The 16,001-nt window shown below is 44.9% G+C and overlaps 1 protein-coding gene across 1 annotated transcript in view; it reads left to right on the forward strand.

Moving 5' to 3' along the window:
- Positions 1 to 16,001, forward strand: part of LOC136434630 (A disintegrin and metalloproteinase with thrombospondin motifs 9-like) — a 99,991-nt gene that overhangs the window by 25,174 nt on the left and 58,816 nt on the right. Inside the window, exons 10-22 of the mRNA XM_066427543.1 lie at positions 2,091 to 2,186; positions 3,007 to 3,176; positions 3,601 to 3,677; positions 4,140 to 4,186; positions 5,061 to 5,187; positions 5,786 to 5,990; positions 6,706 to 6,870; positions 7,610 to 7,774; positions 8,663 to 8,875; positions 9,426 to 9,599; positions 10,167 to 10,403; positions 10,945 to 11,106; positions 13,726 to 13,902. Of these exons, the coding sequence (XP_066283640.1) occupies positions 2,091 to 2,186; positions 3,007 to 3,176; positions 3,601 to 3,677; positions 4,140 to 4,186; positions 5,061 to 5,187; positions 5,786 to 5,990; positions 6,706 to 6,870; positions 7,610 to 7,774; positions 8,663 to 8,875; positions 9,426 to 9,599; positions 10,167 to 10,403; positions 10,945 to 11,106; positions 13,726 to 13,902 (2,015 nt within the window). The remainder of the gene's footprint in view (positions 1 to 2,090; positions 2,187 to 3,006; positions 3,177 to 3,600; positions 3,678 to 4,139; positions 4,187 to 5,060; positions 5,188 to 5,785; positions 5,991 to 6,705; positions 6,871 to 7,609; positions 7,775 to 8,662; positions 8,876 to 9,425; positions 9,600 to 10,166; positions 10,404 to 10,944; positions 11,107 to 13,725; positions 13,903 to 16,001) is intronic.

The raw sequence follows: 16,001 nt of genomic DNA on the forward strand, positions 1-16,001 counted from the left end.
ATCGATGACGTTGTTCCATTACACATTTCCTCAAAATAACAGTGGAAATTTTCCTGTCTATCACACATGAGCTGTCCTGCCAACCATGTTTGATAGGTTCCTTGATTTGTACTTACAGTAATCTTGAGTAAATGCTGCTCATACATGTACCTATTTAATAGCCTGGGGTGCTCCTTCTAGGAGCCTAGTGAGGGGCAGTGGCTCTTAAAGGTCAGGAAGAATATCAGAAATGAACTTCTTCGTTTTTCCAACAAGTTACTCCGGGTTACTGAAGTTTCCATAGAGCTTCCTTTACTTTGTAGCTTGTGTTTTGAGATCAGACCCCTTCAAATGTTGATAAGAGTAGAGCGAGGCACTGATCCCTGGGTCTGCCCGACTTGGACATGTTGTGAGGGAGTTGTGAGGGATTGCATTCAAAATTTCTGTTGGTGACGTTGTAAAGCTGGCGACTCTGTGTATGAGGGAGCTTTAGGTGTTTGCATATAAAATAACCCAACACATTTATTGAGAAGAGTAGAGGTGACACGGTGTGCTTGGCTAAGAGCTTGAATTGCATTGTACTGTTAGCTTTTGAAAAAGCATCATGCTTCCTCCTCAGGCACGAAGACGGCTGCTTTCCTTTTCTATACTTGTTGTTGATGTCCTTGGTTGACCTTGGGAAGTGCAGCTGTATGGTTCCCGTCACCAGGTGTTTTTGCAGTGTCACTCGCAGCTCAGACCTGTGGGTGGACGCCTCCACTCCCAACAGCTGGGAGGAAGTCGGTAATCAACTATAGTTTACATATGTCGGCCGAAGAATGACCAGCCCTTGTTCTTTGTCAGCATTCGGTAAACTTTATGTACTGGGTTTGTACATATGGCTGTTGTGATAGACAAAGAAACGTGTTCTTACTAAATATTTTTCCTGAAAGTGTAACAAATCTTGGCTAATTTGACAGGTTGCTATGGTTACGAGTCCGCTGCGTTCTAGGGTGTTCTCAGGTCGACCTTATGAAAGTCTCAGGTTCCAGCTAGTTGGCACGTAGACCTCGTCTTTCTGTCTTAGAAGTCCTGAAGGTCAAGTTTGTGTATAGATCAATGATGTAGATACCTTGTATGGCTTTAGCGTGTTCTTGTACCTTTGTCAGCCCTGACTATGCCATTTTACTTATCCAGATATTTTGTCCTGAGATTAAAAGAGATCAAGGCAGGTTTGACAGATTACAATGTTTTCTTGTCAGCTACTTTCTCAGATTTTCCAGGGTCATCCTTATCAAAGTCTGAGAGTCCCTGCTAGCTTACACGTAGACCATTGTCTCCCAATCTAAACAAGTCTTCAAGGTCAAGTTAACTGTTGTAGATGGATGTAGATTGTCTTTGATGTTCATGTTGGGTAACATGAATACACAAAGGGCACGACCTTGTGGCACCCAAAATGGCGGAGGGGGAGTGATGAAGGTGGTGGAAGAACCCCAGACGGTTTCCTTCCTTGGTTAGGTTGTGTTGAAGGCAGATCTGTATCATTGTTTCCTATAACTACAAAGGACGTCTGAAACATCAAACCAGACAACCACCCAGCTAGAGGCCAGCCTTGTGGTTTTGTGTCTCACCCTGCTTGACATGATAATTTAGTTTCAACAGTCTATTTGTATCTGTCAGATAACCTCTATCCAGCATTTGTCATTGTTCAATTCAATAACTTTTCCTAAATGTAGGAATCATCTGAATGATTGTAGAGGCCTTAGCAAGCAGTAACGTCACAACTAGGCAGTTGAAATTCCAAAAGGCTCCATGGCATTCTCATTCCAGTTAACATAAGAGCTTTTGGTGTATCTTCAGGAAGAAATTGAAATGCAAGTCTAGAAGTTGATTAGATTTTCTTGAACCCCTCTGCCTTTTCAGGTGCAGTTCTAGAGCTACTGAAACTTTCCTCCTACCCAGATATGCATTCATGTAACTTGGTAAATGACAGTTTTCACAAATCAGAGAAACTTATTCCAACCTTATACGTACATGTATTTAAGACCGCCATGTTGGCAGGTCCAACTAAATCCAAATTATGAATTTGTTTGTAATTTTGTTTAATAATTGGCATGTTTTCTGTCACCCAGGTTACAACGACGTCGCTACCATCCCTCGCGGGGCCACCAACATCGACATCAGGCAGCACGGTTACTACGGACGCGTGGATGATGACAACTATCTCGGTAGGTCTGACTCGTCCGGGGCATTGAACAGTATCTGATCCTGACTGGACATCACAATTAGCAGCTCAACCAATGATAGCATAGTAATTAGGAGTTCGACGAATGAGAGTGTGGCTGTATGTCCGTGGAATGTTTTTATTATGGAATTTCTACGTTTCGACTGAGACGGGTGGCTAATGGTATTTGACTGTTACGATCATGGCTCTTGGAAGTTTCTGGTAGCTGAACAACAGGCTTGCTGCTACATCTTCGAATGCAGCAGCTTTTTATTGGGACACTGCGATATTTGTCCTACCGTAAAATTCAAATTTACGTACGCACCCCTCCTAACGTACGCACCCCCGATTTGGGGACGATTGCGGGCCTGACTCAGTGAGTTGAAACATTCAGGGGAAAAACCCTCCTAACGTACGCACCCCCTCTCCAGCATTTCGGTGAATAGTTAAGAGGTTGACATGATCATCCTTCCGATGATGTTTACCGACTTAAAGGGTTGCTGAGAAAATGTTTCTGGGTAGAAAATATCAAACAATTTAAATATATTATGTATTATTTACTCTTTATTACTGATTGATTGTGTGGTAGCATTCCACACTTCATTTGCATGAAGATGTACCGTACTGATAAGCGATTTTTCCGAGGAAGAACCCCTCCTAACGTACGCACCCCGACTTTGATGTCGGCCTGGAGCACCTGCTTGCAACTTGAAAAGTTTTAAAAGTGCGTACGTAAATGGGGATTTTACGGTATATCAAGTTTCTGTGACTTGAACTTGATAAGAAAATCTTCCTACATACAATATCTTCTTTTCCAATGTTAGCCCTGAGAAGAAGTAACGGTGAGTACATCCTGAACGGGAACTTCGTGGTCAGCATGTTCAAGAGGGAGATCAGGGTGGCTGGATCCACCGTGCTCGAGTACTCCGGGTCCGACAACGCCATCGAGCGCGTCAACGGGACCAAGCGCATCGACGAGGACATCGTTATCATGGTAGGGGGAAATATTAAAATTCATAGAAGGTAATGTTTTCAGGTTTGTTCTTGCGTGCGTGTGTGCATGCGTGTGTGTGTGCGTGCTTGCGTGCGTGTGTGCTTGTGTGCGTGCGTGTGTTTGCATGCACGTGTGTGTTTGTGCTTGTTATCTCCCTAAGTTGTGGATGGATCTTTATGATATTTGGTGTGTTAGTAGATGTTGACAAAAGGAAGAAATGATTAGATTATGTGCCCCCCGTTAGCTTGCCATCGTACTGCATCAAAACTTCTGGATTTGTAATCCCATTCTGAAAATGTGAAATCCTTCTGTCACAGGATCTGTCTGTAGGCATAAGGATGTTCTAGATGGTTCTGGACCTCAAGCTTGTACATGTATGACTGTCATGTTGTACTTCATGAATTGACATCTCTCTGCCATGTAGGTTCTGTCTGTAGGGAAGCTGTACCCTCCGGACATCCGCTACTCCTACAGCTTCCCTGTGGAGAAGCCTCAGTTCAGGTGGGACCCCAACGGGCCGTGGGGCGAGTGCAGCAAGGTCTGCCAAGGTGAGGTCATCCTCTGTTCTCCTCCTTTCTTTTGTTAAACTCTTAATGGCTTGAGAAGAGCATGGTACTGCAGCAGAAGTCCCAGTTTTGATATCTCTATTTAAACATGTAACCCCAACGGGCCGTGGGGGGAGTGCAGCAAGGTCTGCCAAGGTGAGGTCATCCTCTGTTCTCCTCCTTTCTTTTGTTAAACTCTTAATGGCTTGAGAAGAGCATGGTACTGCAGCAGAAGTCCCAGTTTTGATATCTCTATTTAAACATGTAATCCCAACGGGCCGTGGGGAGAGTGCAGCAAGGTCTGCCAAGGTGAGGTCCTCCTTTGTTTGTAGGAAACTGTGCCTGACGTGCAAGTAGAAAGTATAGTGTTATGAATTGAACTACCTGTAAAATATGTAGCCTGGATGCCTCAGTTCAGGTGGGACCCCAACGGGCCATGGGGCGAGTGTAGCAAGGTCTGCCAAGGTGAGGTCCTCTTTTCTTCTCCAGGAAACTGTGCCTGACGTGCAAGTAGAAAGTATAGTGTTAAATTGAACAGTACTACCGTCCTGTAAAATATGTAGCCTGGATGCCTCAGTTCAGGTGGGACCCCAACGGGCCGTGGGGCGAGTGCAGCAAGGTCTGCCAAGGTGAGGTCATCCTTTGTTCTCCAGGAAACTGCCTGACATGCAAGTAGAAAGTATAGTGTTAAATTGAACAGTACTACCGTCCTGTAAAATATGTAGCCTGGATGCCTCAGTTCAGGTGGGACCCCAATGGGCCATGGGGTGAGTGCAGCAAGGTCTGCCAAGGTGAGGTCATCCTTTGTTCTCCTCTTTGCAGAATTTCTTCTGGTAAACTCTAATGGCTTGAGAAGAGCAGTTGATAGACAACATTTGCCTAACTACACCACATCCTACATGTATCAGCCTCAGTTTTGCCTAACAGTACAACCTGTCGAGAAGTTCAAGCATCTGCCTAACTTTTTGTATTCGCCTTCTGGTTTGAACCCTGACAACTACCTTTCTATCAAGGTCAAGAAGTTATAGGATCTGTCTAACCTTTGGGGATCCCCCTCTACCATGGGCAGTATGAGCCGAGTGTAACCATATTTTTTTATGCCTATAATTTCACCTTCCAACTAGTTGGGGCATTTGCAATAGGTTTTTTTCAACTCTACTTGTAACCAGATAATCAACCCACTGCTGAAAAAGCCTTTTTCTAACTTTGAAAACATCCCTTTAGCTATTCAGGCCATGGCAGCATGATGTTTGAAACCCTGACAACTACCCTCGGGCTGTTATAAGGCCACAGCTCATTATTACTTGTTTCCAAACCATAATGACTTTTCGTTGTACAGGCCAGAAGAAGAAGAAGGTTCAGTGTATCCGGGAGGACGACAGCCATGTGGTCTCCGACCAACGTTGCCACCACCTGAACAAGCCGGGCACCGTCACCTCCGTCTGTAACATGGACTGTGAGATCATGTGAGCCTTTACTGTGTTTCGTTTTCTTCTATTTTACTTCCGATGTTTACTGGATAACATTTAGTTCTTTGACCTGATAGTTAAAACTACAATCAATCAATCAATCCTTCGCAGGCATCAGTGTCTGATGCATGGCGGTTGCAGACATGCATAGGGCTTGCCAGGCTGGTCTGCTCTCGGCATCAACTACCTAGCTGACATTTTGATGACCGTCTGTCATCTTCCTCAGGGCAATGCTACCTGGTTTTACTTGGCACTGCAGCTTTTCCAACATCCCATTTTAGCCGTTTGGTTTAGTTTTTTTCTAGTCTGAATTGCCCTTGTAAGTTGTGTTATGTGTATATAAAATCCAATTTCAATCTACTCAATTCAGAATTGGACTGATTTTTGCCTGTCAACATTGTCATCTGACAAGACCAAAGTGTCTTGAAAAAATTGGAATATTGAACTCTAATAAAAGAATATATCTACGCAATGTTCCCTTTTTAGAGGTTTTATTCGCATATCAATGCGAAAAGTAAAGCTCATAAGCCACTTTCGACCAGTTCTCTATTGGTGAACTTTCTTTCAAATACAATGTTTCCATCCATGTACCCAGGTGGGTGATAGCCCAGACCAGCGAGTGTTCGGTGCGCTGTGGCACGGGGACAGTCACCAGAGTTATCCAGTGTGTGAAGAACCCGCTAAGCAGCCAGCCCATCGTCGTGGACGACAAGTACTGCGAGGACCAGCGCCCCTCGGAGAGGGAGAGGTGTTCCGGGGAGTGTCTGCCGACCCACTGGGAGTTCACTCCGTGGTCGGAGGTAAGATGATTCTGTTTTTTACCTTTGCAAAGAAGGTTATGTTTTTGTAAGCATTTGTAGAGGTGTGACAGTGTTTGTAACAGTTTTCGTGGTTAGCGGTTAGTGGTAGTACAAGATATGGTAGGCCCCGATGTTGTGCTTTTTCGTGAATGGCGAATCGATAAATAAGACCACCATGCAAAAGCCAAATGCTGTGTTTTAGGACGTCAGTCTTAATATGTCTGACAGCATGTGAAACTGCAAGCTAACAGTTACATGTATAATTACTCAAGTAACTGGATAGAATTTCGAAATGGTCAGACGTTTCAGGTAGCATCCACTGCCTTTCTTCAGTGACACTGAGCAAGATCTGTCGTTCACCTGGTTTTGAACCAAAAAATTTGAAAAAGCTATAAAAACTATAAAGAAACTGCATTGTGTACCCAGTGCACGCATGAATGTTCCAGAGCAGCCTTAGCTTTAAACCCTTGCTTGTCCTATTATGCCCGTTCTCAAAATGCCTGATTGTATATTAACAGTGAGCAGATTAATATTGGAATAAGCAGAGCACTTTGGACTAATGCTTCTGACCATTACAGCTTAAAGGTACATATCCAATATTTTGTGAAACACTTCTCTGACACACAACGGATCATAATGACCCCCAGCGAGCGTCTTCTTGCTTCCTTGAAAATGAAAAAATCTCAAGATATATTATATGTTGTCGTGTCCCCAGTGCACGCGGACGTGCGGCGGCGGGAGCCGGTTCCGAGACGCCAGCTGCCTGGACAGCGGCGGGAACCCAGTGTCTCACGACGAGTGCGACGCCAGCAACCGGATAGTCGACCAGGTCTGCAACGACCACGCCTGCCCGCAGTGGGTCGTCAACGACTGGACTGGGGTGGGTATCTTCTGTTAGTGAATGGTTGGTGTAGATTGGCCGAGTGGCTAGGCTAACGGACACGAGATCTAGTGGTGACAGATACAAAATTGTGTGTTATTGTGTCTCCAGTGGAACAGCTGGACCCGGGTTGGTATTGTATTTCCCCACACGCATAGACCGGCATTCTAGAATGTGTATAACAAACACCTTGATATCTCAGGCCACACTAGTTTACTTCCTTCGTTATTTGACATCTTAGTTAAAATGAAAATTGATCAAGAGGCCAAGTAGAAAACAGAGGGCAGGGAAGAAAACGTAGCATATTTACTCCCCGAAATTATGTGAGCAGAGGTACAGACTTACTGTACCTCACATGCACTGTTTTCATGTTGATCTATCTGTTCAGCACTTCTTTTTTTTTAAATCCAAGAATTTGAATTGGACACCCCTGATGTGTTAAAACCTTCTCCCTGCTGCCTAACTCTGTAACCAATAAGGAATTGGGTGCCAAACAGCTAAAGGTGTGCTGAAGGTTAACATAACCTGTCCTGTCCTGCAGTGCTCTGTGACGTGCGGGGACGGTGTCCGCCATCGGCAGGCGTTCTGCCACAACTTTATTCCTCATTAAAACATGTTGTTATTGGTTCCTGTCCTGCAGTGCTCTGTGACGTGCGGGGACGGTGTTTGCCATCGGCAGGCATTCTGCCACAACTTTATTCCTCATTAAAACATGTTGTTCTTGGTTCCTGTCCTGCAGTGCTCTGTGACGTGTGGAGACGGTGTCCGCCATCGGCAGGCGTTCTGCCACAACGGTGTTCAGGAGGTGGAGATCAGCGACTGTGAGGCGGACTCCAGGCCCGACATGAAGCAGCCCTGCAACCTGGGGGAGTGTCCCAGCTGGCACTACGGCAGCTGGGGACAGGTGAGTTACCTGGGGATGGGTGAGTTACCTGGGGATGGGTGGGTTACCTGGGGACATGTGTGCAACCTGGGGGAGTGTCCCAGCTGGCACTACGGCAGCTGGGGACAGGTGAGTTACCTGGGGATGGGTGAGTTACCTGGGGATGGGTGGGTTACCTGGGGATGGGTGGGTTACCTGGGGACAGGTGTGCAACCTGGGGGAGTGTCCCTCCTGGCACTACGGCAGCTGGGGACAGGTGGGTTACCTGGGACAGGTGGGTTACCTGGGGATAGTGGGTTACCTGGGGACAGGTGTGCAACCTGGGGAAGTGTCCCTCCTGGCACTATGGCAGCTGGGGACAGGTGAAGAACATTTTAAGACTGTGCAGGCTGTTGTCAGAGACAGTGGGGACAAGTCACATCCTCAGTAGAAAGCTTTAAACTTTGATTGTGAAGGAAGAGAATTGATCCATAGAATCTGAAGACTTTGCATGTTGCACCCAATGACGACCTTGAATTATGTACACATTTGTGATACTGCTAAAACAATTGGGATGTCACACAAAAAAGCTTTTTTCAGAAAATAGAGATCTTACCAGACTTAGCTTGAACGAAGCTGCTCTTGAACGAAGCTCCCTGTGAAATAGTGTTTCTTTATCCCCCACCCCAGTGCAGCATGATGCAAAGTCTGCTAAACTGACTAGAAAATGTCCAGGAAAAAATAGGATTGTTATTTCACAAGAAATAGAGATCTTGCCAAACATTACCTTAAATGAAGCTGCTTTTTCCCTGGCCTGTCAGGGCAATGTCTCTTACTAATCATAAGCTCCCCTCAATTCAGCCCTTGGCTTCAAAGAGAGACTTGTCATCCCAACGTATGATAACAATAATAACCTACCCCCCACCCCAGTGCACCGTGACATGTGGGCGCGGGTACCGTCTCCGGGCGGTTGTCTGCCGGATGCCGAAGGGAGAGGAGCTCGAGGACAGCGAATGCGACGCGGCGGCGCGGCACGTGGACATCGAGGACTGCGAGTTTGCGCCGTGTCTGGAGATCCTGCCGACCACGCCTCCCCCGCCTGCATGGGTCAGGACCGAGTGGAGAACAGGCTCGTGGACTGAGGTAGGTCGGAGGGCAAGGGACGCTTCTGTGTGTCACCCATGTATATGACGTAATAGGTGTGCAATGGTTACAGGATGATATAGAGTGGTAAAGTTGATTTATGGATAGAATCTAGAACATCCACCAACGTAAAGTTTGAGTAAGTCCCGTTTTTCTATTGGAAATTACATTTAAGACTTGTTTTCAGAATCTACCAACCTAACCTTAAGTTTGTCTTTGACTACCTTTGTTTTGGGACTATTTGGTTTGGATAACAACTCCTTTGCTTAACACACCAGCTTTGCAGGCACACAGTAGCAACTGGTATCTTCTTCTGCTGACATTATTAAAATATACTCTGACATCCACATTGGCCCTATTCAATGTTCACAAGAGTTTCAAGTCCACTACTGATGATCACACCCATCTTCATTTGGGTTGATATGTCCCGAAGAAGCACCCTCTCTGTCCATCTCCTTCTCCAGTGATCTTTCTATGGACGAAGTGGGTACGCTGCTGTCTGGAATCCCTTTCACTTTTTTCACTGGAATCCTGTCTTCCCTACATGCAGTGCTCTGTGACATGCGGCCAGGGCCTCCGACAGAGATACGTCAGCTGTCGGGACATCCACGGTAACGTAGCGGACGAGTCCGCGTGCGCCCACCTCCCCTCCCCCACCGCCCAGGAAACGTGCCTCCCACAGCCCTGCGGTGGGGGGCAGTGGAGAACCGGAGAGTGGAACAGGGTGGGTAGAAAGTGTTTTTCGAATTGAGATCCGATCAATAAAATGTGACCAGGATTCTTAATGCTTGTGTCCATGGGAATGATCATTTGAGGGACCACTAAAAAGTGGAGGTGTAGAGGTGGTCATTTGTACTGTACATCGCCTTCTCCATTCTCCTCAGTCTCAGAAGACACCCTTCTCCTTGGGTCTGTCTAGTCTGCCAAATCTGTATTTTGTTCTGTTAACATAACCTTGTTCTCAAATGTGCCATCACACAGCAGTGTATTCTGATGACTTAGGTAACAACTGATATATGAGGAAAACTGACTAAGAGATCCCTTCCTCCCCACAGTGCCCAGTCAGCTGTGTGGCATGCAGACAATATAATTTTTCTCATTGATACAAGCATGAAAAATCCTTTCTACAGTTTCCACATGTCCACATAGGCAGTTTTGACTGTAACTGTAAGGACTGTTGTTCTTAAACTTGCCATTCCACAGTTTTGCATGCTTGTACATGATTGTTGTGCTGACTAGGTAACAATTGATACAAGGAAAACTGACTTAGCGACACGTTATTCCTCCACAGTGCCCAGTCAGCTGTGGCAGCGGCACGCAGACCCGGTACGTCGCCTGCGTGTTCCCGGGCGAGGAAAACATCGCGGACGAGATCGACTGCGACCCCAGCCAACGCCCGATCAGCGAGCAGGCCTGCAACGCGAACCCTTGCGACATCTCGCGGTACTACAACCCAACACCCAGCATCAGCAGTAACCGGATACCCACGGGACTCACGGCCAAGTGGAGAACAGGGCCGTGGGGAGGGGTGAGACTTCTGAAGTTTTCATTTTACCATAAAGGTTCCAATCCAGAAAAAAATAAACTATTCGTAGAACTCATACATTACAGAAAAAGTGAGGGTTTTGTCTTCCACGGTCTCCAGAAAGAAGCAACTGGTTATATTACACTGATCGACCAGTCTCACCTAACCTTTGTATCTAACTGCGTTGTTTAAAACTGTCTAGTGAGGATATCCCTACTGTACTTGGTGAGTTCCACTCTACCATTTCTCTATGATAAAACAAATGAACACCTCAATCCTGGCTTGATTACCGCTTACCGGTCCCTTGACTGGGGGTAGTTGTGGGAGTGCTTTCTTTCTGCCTTTTCTTTCCTGGGCTGATATTACTCTGTTACTTAAAGGTATGGCTATTACCGGATTAGTTATTAGGAGTTTGTGCAGAACTTTGAGAAGTTTGACTGTAACATTTCTTCCCCCCACCCTGCAGTGCACCAGTACTGGTTTAGCCAGTGATACTCAGGGTAATACATGTAAGTGACCAGTGTTTTCCCCTCCTGTCCTTCAGTGCTCGAGTACGTGTGCGGGTGGATGGAAGCGGCGAGCGGTAGAGTGTCAGGACGGGAACGGCCACCCCAGCTCAAACTGCGACGACAGAACGCGACCGTCGGAAATGGCGCCGTGTAACGCCGGCCCCTGTCCCATATGGAACTACGGGCAGTGGGGACAGGTAAAATTCCTTTTTTGTTCTTTGACGATATTCCTTATATTCTTTTCATAGCTGTTTTCTATTCTACGAGGCAGTCTCAAAATCACTCTGCTGTTTTTTTAACAAACTCCCAAACAAGGCAACACTAGCAGGCAAAATGACTGATTAAGTGCACAAAACAGGTGCCCTCCAGCAGGTTATATTTGCTTTATCGCCTTCAGGGGTCATAAGCAGCTAGACAAATTTCCGTAAGCTATTTTCCAGGTCACGTACCAAGTTTAAACAATATACATTGTACCTTGTCCTGTTGCACCCATCTGTTGGAGTGGTACACCTGTTAGCTGTGCAGCAGAAATGTGTATGCCTCTGTGCACTCAGTTTTATGGAGTGAATACAGTCAAGTCTTCCTCCCTGCTCTTTACTTTTAGGTTACTGGCTTGCTTCATTTTTTGCTCTGAGTCTTTGAGAAAAATGGCCTTAACAGCTCGAGGTACAGGACTGTTCTGTTGCACCACATGTCTGCTGACCAGTTTTAGGGATGCCGAGATCCAGTTTTGTGATAGAGATGAGTTCCACTTGTTAAGCATTGTGTACATGCCACTACATGGACTTACCAGGACTATCTGTATCTGCAAAGCCTCCCTTCAGCACAACACTTCAGCTTCTGTATCTCACTATCTGTACAGCCAGTTTAACCACCCTTCCATGTAGCACAAAGCATGGGTTATATTACACTGAACGACCCTATAAGGACTGATGAATCATGCCACAAACCTGATGACAAGTTTTTGTACAGATGAGTTTTCTCCTGCCTGTATTATCAGCCAGCTGCAGCAGGAGGTCCACCTGACCTTGATGTTATCACTATCAGCACCCACAGGAAGGCCCACTGGTGGCCACAGCTGGCGATAGGAAAGCCCCCCCCCCCCCTCTAACCACACACAGCAGGCGATGGGAAAGTTCCCCCCTCCAGGCTCACACAGCTGGCGATAGGAAAGCACCATTGGTTACCTGAATTGCGCTGGGGGTTACAGTTACATGAATATATATATAGAGAGAGAGGTTTCTAAAATCACAATTTCCATTGTATGATTCATTTTATCTACTCGTCTACCCCTATGATAGTTTGCAAGGAAACAACCAACAAATGGCTTTAATCATATTTTCCTATTACATCTGTCTTTGTGACCATTTAAGAACTAGTAAGATTGATGCCCAGTTAAATTTGTCTTTTATAAGGTAGACCTTTATCAATTTGCATTCCACTGGAAAATCACTCAACATAAGCCAGCAAGTAACTAAGCAAGCAAAATCGCAGTTGCACATTTCTGTATATTATCTTTTTGAATCAAGGTTGTCAAAACATGGATTCTTCTGTTGATTTGGTAACGCTACATGCACAATTGCGCTAATAATTGAAGGCTGCTGATGTTGTTTTCCTAAATGTAAATCTATTTTTGGTAAAAAAAAAAAAAACTTCCAGCTTGAATTCTGCCACCCTGCGGTTTTTGATAAGTGACAGAAGGAGAGGGGCTGTCGAGATTGAAGTGTTTGATCTGTAAACGGTTCCTTCCTCCCATCCATCATGCAAGAATGCTGAGGTCGTCTTGGAAGGGTTTTTGGAAGGGTTCTTGGAAACCAGGGGTGTGAGAAGGAACTGCTTGAGATAATTTGTGTTAATTGGGCTATGCCAATCATTTCCTTGGTTCTCAGGCATTTTAGATTAGAAATGAAAGAAGGCCAAGACGAAAATAAAAACGAAGGGCTTGGCAGAAAGCCTAAATATGACTGCATTAAGTCTACATGTATGTGTACCAAGGTACAGACTTTCCCCTCAGACTCTGTTTTCATGTTGATTTGTATCTCAATCCTTGTTTTTAAACTTTGATAACCAAGAAATTGTAACCTTGGTTAGGAACAAGGTAGAGAAAGAATATATCTGTCATATTCAATACTATATATACTTTGTCTAGATATATGCAATAGTGGTATTCCACAATGTCGTCACCTCCTTCAGTAATTGAAATAAAAGTGTTGTTGTGTCATGGCTCAACATCAGCAGCCCCACAGTTGAGGTCCAGCATCCAAAAAGTTGGTAACTTGAAGACTCCACTTCAAGTCACAGGGTAAGGACATCTTGGTTAGGGCTGCACTGTCTTCGGGAAGGGACATAAAATGGGGGTCCCATGTTCGAGGAGTTGCCTTGAGCCCGTTAAAGAGGAAAGGCTAGCAACTCCTCTGTGTAAAAATGTACCCTGCTACTGAAACAGCGCAAGGAAACTTGCTGCCGTATGTGCCACTTGGCACTACAAGGGTATGAACGAATGAGTGAACCTTCCCAGTGATGACCATGCAGTGCCTAACTATTCCCTGTCATCTTGTAGAACGTATGAGTGAACCTTCGCAATGATGACCCTGCAATGGGTAGGGAATTTCCCGAGCAGCCTTCGTAACCCCTGCTTCTCCTAATGGGTCAGTGAAGTCATGCTTGTCTTGAGCATTGATGTTTCTGGCCTAGGGTGAAGAGATGCTGCTACAGTAACAATTGGGCCGCCTTTCTTCGTAAATCGATGGCAACATCAGGCTCTGATGAATTGATTGGAAAAAAAAAATGCCTAACTATTCCCTGTCATCTTGCAGTGTTCGACATCGTGCGGCGATGGCGAACAGACGAGACTCGTGCACTGCCAGCTGCCCAACGGTCAGATCCTGTCGGACCACGGTTGCGAGGTCCTGGACAAGCCGCTGAACAAGCAGCCGTGCAGAAACCACCCCTGCCCCCGCGCTGCCCGCTGGAACAGAGGACCCTGGTCAACGGTATAGTCTCCACTTCAGTCTTGTCTACCAGAGAAATCACTATAAATAGACAGACATGCAGGGAACCAACACTGTAACAATATTCCCAATATGGTAGTGCCAGAACTTTCCCCTGCCTGAATTATTGTATAAAACGTGAAAACTCTAACTGACTATGAGATCTATACAGCTCTAGTGACCCATAAAGTTTGTAGAATTGTGGCCGAAAGTTCTAGTTTCCGAAGAAAAGTGACTTACCGTATTCAGGCTCTGATGTCAAAAAAGAACAATGGGTAAATCTTGTGATTACTTAAAAGAGAGCACATTCAAAGGAAATTTCTTTTACAACAGCGGGAGCTATTCTGGCTATCAGAGGCTGTCCACAGAATCTTCTGGCTCAAGATGTGTGTGATCTTTCCCCTGTCTCAAGCAGTTTTGTTGGTTCCCTCTATGTCTGCGCCCGTTTCTTACTCAACAGAGTTTGTACGTTCCGGTTCACTGACCCTGCACTACAAGGAAGACATGTCAACGGCTAATTCTGACCTTAGCAACAAAATTAAGAAATAGCAACTGTTACTCTTAAATGTTTGACCAATGAAAGTTTTCACCTGCTGTGCTCTTATAATACAAGAAACTTAAAGGTGTGCTCTTCTTATCAAAGAAGTGTAGGAGGAAAACATCTTTAATTTTCCAGCAGTTCAGGCTGATTTTCATCTTTCTGATATAATTCCATGGTCTAAAAGCAGGTTTGTGGTTTTCACTGCTGTTTTAGATGGTTCTGTGGCTTCACACAAGCCTAGCTAGGAAGGCAGTTGTACTCTAGGTCTTCCAGGAGGCCTGTTTGATGCCACAGGTCCAGAGAAACAGCAAGGAAAGCCCAACGATTCTTCTCTTGTTTTGTAAATAGCTCTTGGCTTTTCTTTTCAAGTTCCCATGTGAATGCCATGATGCAATCATTGGTGGTCAATTTGATTTGAAAGGTACAATTCTCATCAAGTTGGTCTTGCAATCAACAGCACATTCTAGATCTGTCTTTCTTATCATAAGTTCTTGAACATCAACACTGCACACCACTCCACACTTAAAATGAGTACAGCTGTTGTATTGCAAAATTCCCTGAAATACTGTACATTGTTTTAGTCTTTTTATTTATTACTGCAAACATTCCTAGCGTTTGCACTGCCACCTTTCCTTGGAAACTTATTGAACTTTGTATGATAACTGCTCAAAAACTTTTTTGTGACTAGTGTCAGTGAACCCAAGAATCTCGAGACTGTATAGAATTTATTTAATTCTGTTTTACTTAATGGTAATTTCAAATTTTGGATCAGTTGCTTGTCCGTGGATGCTAGCTATTTATGTTGTATAGCAAGTTGTGTTCCCTTTTTCATTTCTAAATAATTTTGTTTCCTTGTTACATCTCCATGTTTGAAAATTGAGAAATCTGGAGTCGTGTTTATAATATTATCGCTTTCTTTGAGCCTGTTAAATTTTTGTTGTAAGATGTGAGAACTGTGGTGCTGTCGGGTGCCTGAATGTTTGTAAATATACATGCTCCAGAGAGGACGTAGTGAGTGAGTTAGAAGTAACACGTTTGTCAAGTTGACCGGACTGAAGAAGAAGACTGCGGATGAAGTTCTCGCGGGAGATTCCTACTTGGTGCTGCCGACTTCCCACCTAGACTACCTCGATGTTAATGTTGTACCCAGAACAGCCTCCGTACACCCAGCACGGGCCAAACCAAGGCTTCGGTCGTTTAACAGATTTTTTTATGGGTAGGAAGGTTCATAAAGGAACCGTTTCAAAATCTGGACACCATCGCAAAAAATTTTATGACACATTTGCCTTTTAGTTTGATTTTGTTCATTACAAATGTATCAGTTCTAATTGTGAAGTTTTACTTTAAAAGAAGAATTTTCTTAGTTTCCAGAATTGTTTCAAATGGGAAGTCTGTTGAACTAACCTTGACCTTGGTCGAGCCTGACCTTCAGTAATTCTAATGGCTGACCTTCACCTTCGGAAGAGTTTGATTTAATTTTTTGTTTTTAGATTTTTTTGTCAAAGTTGGAGCTGTGCTCCCTAATATTGATACAACAATATCGGTGCTTCTTATAGTTAAA

This window comes from Branchiostoma lanceolatum, chromosome 5 (genome assembly GCF_035083965.1).
Source record: "Branchiostoma lanceolatum isolate klBraLanc5 chromosome 5, klBraLanc5.hap2, whole genome shotgun sequence".
NCBI lineage: Eukaryota > Metazoa > Chordata > Leptocardii > Amphioxiformes > Branchiostomatidae > Branchiostoma > Branchiostoma lanceolatum.